The sequence below is a fragment of the Cibotium barometz genome, chromosome 26, assembly GCF_041138505.1.
Source record: "Cibotium barometz isolate CiBa-2024 chromosome 26, ASM4113850v1, whole genome shotgun sequence".
In the NCBI taxonomy this organism is placed as follows: Eukaryota; Viridiplantae; Streptophyta; class Polypodiopsida; order Cyatheales; family Cibotiaceae; genus Cibotium; species Cibotium barometz.
In genome coordinates, this window is record NC_141071.1 from 41,786,241 (window position 1) to 41,791,210 (window position 4,970).

The 4,970-nt window shown below is 50.2% G+C and overlaps 1 protein-coding gene across 1 annotated transcript; it reads left to right on the top strand.

The window, feature by feature from the left end:
* The first annotated feature begins 419 nt into the window (after window positions 1-419).
* On the top strand, window positions 420-3,898 carry LOC147623982 (uncharacterized). Its single transcript, XM_086820658.1, has 2 exons — window positions 420-2,557; window positions 2,863-3,898. The coding sequence occupies exons 1-2, from the start codon at window positions 941-943 to the stop codon at window positions 3,550-3,552; spliced, it is 2,307 nt and encodes a 768-aa protein (XP_086676784.1). The 5' UTR covers window positions 420-940; the 3' UTR covers window positions 3,553-3,898.
* Window positions 3,899-4,970: the final 1,072 nt, after the last annotated feature.

Genomic DNA, 4,970 nt, shown 5'->3' on the forward strand with positions numbered 1-4,970 from the left:
TGGCCTTCCTATTTTACGTGGTACATAGTCCCAGTCGACAGCCACGACAGCAGAACCTGTCTCACGTGGAACACTTGACACACCTGAGAAATTAGAATCGGAATGGGCCCCAGGCGAGTCTACCTGCAGCCCGAGAGAGCCGCTGGCGTCGCTGTCGGGAGACACTAGCGTCAGCAGATGATGCGGCGCGGGCGGGCATTTGGGCCCCTCCTCCGGTGCCCCGGCTTTTGGCCGCCCAATGGTTTATTCGCCATTGTTGCGACACCGTCATGGGTTGTATGTTATTGGCGGAGGTATAATCGTATTTGCGGCTGCTTACTTACGTGTGAGGGAAGCAACGGGGAAGCAGGTGCCGGTAGAGGAGCGTACAGCTGGACGTGGAAGCGGATCTAGTAAGGCCAAGATCTGTGGAGGATCGAGGGCTTGTTGTTATCCGACGTGTAAGGTCCACGTAGGCGTATAGAAGAGGTACACGGTCTACGTGTTTTGACTTGCTCCAACGCGCCGCACTACTGTTTCTTCTTTGTATGCAATGCGTGAGGGGCACTGAGGGCCCCGGGAGAGGGAGAGAGAGAGAGAGAGAGAGAGAGAGAGAGAGTGGACGGAGGCTGGGGGACTCGAAGAGTACAGACTCCAGAGGTAAATAAAAGAGGAGCCAGATGTGCTCAGATCAGAGAATCAGAGAGGCGATTGCGTTGTCCTGGGGTGAGGCCTTCCTTGGATTTGTCAAGGGGGGGCAAAGTGGCCTGGAGAGAAGCACACAGAGATAGACATCAATGAAGGAATGAATGTTGCTTACAGAGAGGCATGATCACACATCCCTCCCCCCGCCTCCTAGACAAAAAGCCCTCCCCGGCTCTCCCTCTGTTCAGAGATAAAGTAGGTTCCGAGCCTCCTCCATAGCCTCCTCGTGCTTCCCTGCTTCTTTGTCACCTTCGCCATGAACCATCACAAAGGGAACCTGCACTCTAGGCTCACCAGCTTCGCCCCCTCTTCCTCCTCTTCCTCCTCCTCTTCCCCCCCTTTCCCTCACCCTAACGCTCCCCTTGCCGCCTCTTCTGCTCCTGGCCCTTTCCCCTTGGAGCACTGTGTTTCTCTGCTCAAACTCCACGCTGCCCACCAGCGCCAGCGTGCCGCCTTGAAGCTCCGAAACTTCCCCCCTCTCTCCCCACAAGAGTCTTCCACTCTTAGCTTCTCGGATTCAGTCAGCAGTAGCCCTCTCCAACGAGTGGAGCCCCACCGCTTCTTGCAGAACGAGCCCTGTGTGCAGAGCCACCACCAGGGGGTTTCTTCCTTCTTCAGCAATGGCGACTCCTCCTCCTCCTCTGCCTCGGCTTGCAGAACTCCTCTCCTCGCTCACAAGAACAACAAAAATGTCCTCTTTTCCGAACTGCCCATCGTCTGCGGTCCTGCGGCTTTCCAGGCCCTGCCACAGAGCAAAGCTGCCCACAGAATGGATGGAGATGTCCGACCTTCCGATGACTCTAAGCGTCTCAAACGCACGCTAGAGGATCTGGAGAGAGAGCTACTTGGTGATGATCGTGACATAGCCACCAGCTCTTTCTTCTCCGCAGCGGCAGTGGCTGAGCCGCCTGCAGAGAGCGACTGGACAGATATCATAGAACTCTTCTCTGCAGAAAGCTCCTCTCACACCACAACACTTGACCACTCCACCATCACCTCCATCAGCAGCAAGCCATCGACGCCACATAAAGCCCCCCCATCACGTGGGGCAGCTCATCCCAGAGAGCTCCCAGCAGCAGCAGCGGTGGCTGAGACCCCTGCAGTGAGGGACTGGACAGATGTTATTGAGGATTTCCTCTCTGCAGAAAGCTCCTCTCACACCACAACACTTGACCACTCCACCATCACCTCCATCAGCAGCAAGCCATCTACGCCACATAAAGCCCCCCCATCACATGGGGCAGCTCATCCCAGAGAGCTCCCAGCAGCAGCAGCAGCAGCAGCAGCAGCGGTGGCTGAGCCCCCTGCAGTGAGGGATTGGAAAGATATCATAGAGGAACTCTTCTCTGCAGAAAGCTCCTCTCACACCACAACACTTGACCACTCCACCATCACCTCCATCAGCAGCAAGCCATCTACGCCAAATAAAGCCCCCCCATCACATGGGGCAGCTCATCCCAGAGAGCTTCTGCTTGCTTGCGCAAGTGCCATCGATAGGGAAGATTATACATCTGCAAAGACTATCTTGTCCTTATTGGAACAATCTGTGTCCACATATGGTGATCCCATGCAGCGCTTGGCTGCCTACATGACAGAGGGAATTGCAGCCAGGATGGAGCTCATAAGGGATGGGCATAGTAGGCTGTTGAAGATGATGAGAGAGCCTTCCCCTACGGAGATTCTCAAGGGCACCCAAGTACTTTACCACTGGTGCCCTTACTTTAAGTTTGGGTACATGGCAGCCAATGGTGCCATTGCTGAGGCATTCAGAAATGAGCCCAACATCCACATCATCGATTTTGACATCGGCCAAGGCAACCAATGGCAAACCCTCATTGGAGCCTTCTCTCAGCGCCCTGGCGGTCCTCCTCGTGTAAGTTCTCTTTTGTGTTGACATGTCTTGACATCCAGTTACAGAAGATTATGCTTAATTACTTGGTATCATGAGGCCTGTAATGATGAGAATCTGAGTGAGTTTGAAACCAAAATTAATGTTACCTAGAGCTATATTTTAAATATTTCAGATCAGTGGTATTGAATGTCAGGTCAAACTTCATTTAGATGTTATTTGATGGGCTGGGATGCCATGTAAAGCACAACCCATTTAATGCTGACATTCTTTCAGTATGTCAGTGGTGTTGCTAAAGTTTCCTTTGATATGTCTAATGCCTATTGCAGGTACGCATCACGGGAGTGGCAGATGTGAAGGCCCCAACTAGCTTGGAAGGTGTGGGGAGAAGGCTGCTAGAAGTGGCACAGAAGGTGAAGGTGCCCTTCGAGTTCCAGGCCCTGCAGATTGATGCTTCAAGGGTGGAGCCATATATGTTGCATAGAAAGGCAGGGGAGGCTCTGGCAGTGAACTTTGCATTCCATTTGCATCGGATGCCAGATGAGAGTGTAAGCACAAGCAATCCAAGAGACAGTTTACTCAGGAAGGTGAAAAGTATGCAGCCAAAGATTGTGACCCTTGTGGAGCATGATGCCAGCACCAACACAACACCCTTCTATCCTCGTTTCGTTGAAACCCTGAACTATTTTAATGCTGTTTTTGAGTCGCTAGATGTGTCATTGCCGCGAGAGAGCAAAGAACGCGTGAATGCGGAGCAACATTGCTTAGCCAGAGACATTGTGAACATTGTAGCATGTGAAGGGGCTGAGAGATTGGAGAGATATGAAGTGGCCGGTAAATGGCGGGTCCGCATGACTATGGCCGGCTTCCGGAGTTTGCCTCTGAGCTCCTACATCAATAGAACCATCAAGGAGCTTCTGCAACCTTACTCTCCCAATTACAAGCTCAGAGAGGAATCAGGAGCACTTCATCTGGACTGGCTTGACAGAGGCCTTGTAGCAGCTTCAGCTTGGCAATAGATGTGAAGAAATTTATGTATGCTCTCTTAGCTGCCCTTATAAACTAGCCTTTCAACAGGCAGAGATGGGCATCAAAGCCTGGTTATCTACTTATGTGGGGCTTTAAAACCATATGTTTAATACCCTTAGGTTTACTTGCATGAAGAGGCAGCGACAAAGCTCACTAATGACAAAGGGCACTTTGCAAAAATTAAGAGCCTTTGAGATAGGCTAATTTGCATTAATGCTGTATAACGAGACACGAATGAAAAATTTTGTCCTTAGCTAGCAAGGGGAAGATGTCTTGATGTATGAACTGTGAAGGACTGGAAGGCTATTCAATGTTCATGGTTTAAGTTTGAGGGTTCATGAGTTATCATCATCTCCCAGTGCTCACACACACGCTTATGCGCGCGCACGCGCGGACGCAGGCATGCACACGCACACACGGATTCTCTCTCTTTTCATGGTTAGCGTGCACAAAAGGACATGCACACGGACACACGCATTCTCATTTTCTCTCTCTAGACTCGCTTCATGGTTGAATTTGGGAGTCGGGACTTCTCTCTCTCTCTCTCTCTCTCACACACACACAAACGCGCGCTCTCTCTCTCTCGCTCTCACTCACAGCGCACACACACACACACACACGCGAGCTCTCTCTCTCTCTCTCTCTCTCTCTCTCACACACACACGTGCGCTCGCTCTTTCTCTCACACACGGCTCTCTCTCTCACACACGGCTCTCTCTGACATTCTCTCTCTATATCTCACACACCATCTCTCTAACAGGTGGAATGTAACTCTACACGTGGCAGCAGCTAACCGAGTAATAACAATGCAAGTAAACGTTAAAAATCAAATCCAAAACCTTAGTTCATCACCGTCTAATTTATAATTATTCTCTTGAGTGAAAAATACTCAGAAAATGAAGTTACGTAACCCGTCATGTCGAGACACGTAACATGTGGTAATATATTGTTGTTGTCCAAAGATAAGGAATGAGTCTTACGGACCTTAACTCCGCTTGCTGATTAGGCACACGCTCTTTTCGCACTGCTGATTAGGCACACGCTCTTTTCGCACTGCTGATTAGGCACACGCTCTTTTCGCACTACACCCCCAAGCCACTTGGAAATTTTCCAAGTTGCAATGTTGACACTTGTCGCACCTTCATGGCACTAATCACATCGCCTTTACACAATAGTAGTTCATCCTTTTCACACCAAATTAGCGTATGTAATCCGCAAAATAAAGTATCTAAGCAATTATTTAATGCTCCCTACTAGAGAATGCGGGCATGATCCTGACATCATATTAAGTCTGCCCTAATAATTTAAAAAAGAAGTCAAAAAGGGCTTATCATGCTCTTCTTCGTCTCCTCTAGCCTCCATATTTTCCCTACACAAGCAACCCTAGCAACTCCTCATTTGAACACAA

What these genes read in the sequence shown, in the direction of transcription:
- LOC147623982 (XM_086820658.1), top strand. Translation starts at nt 941, where the DNA reads ATGAACCATCACAAAGGGAACCTGCACTCTAGGCTCACCAGCTTCGCC. An exon ending in GCCCTGGCGGTCCTCCTCGT is followed by an intron (nt 2,558 to 2,862) that starts GTAAGTTCTCTT and finishes TGCCTATTGCAG; the next exon opens with GTACGCATCACGGGAGTGGC.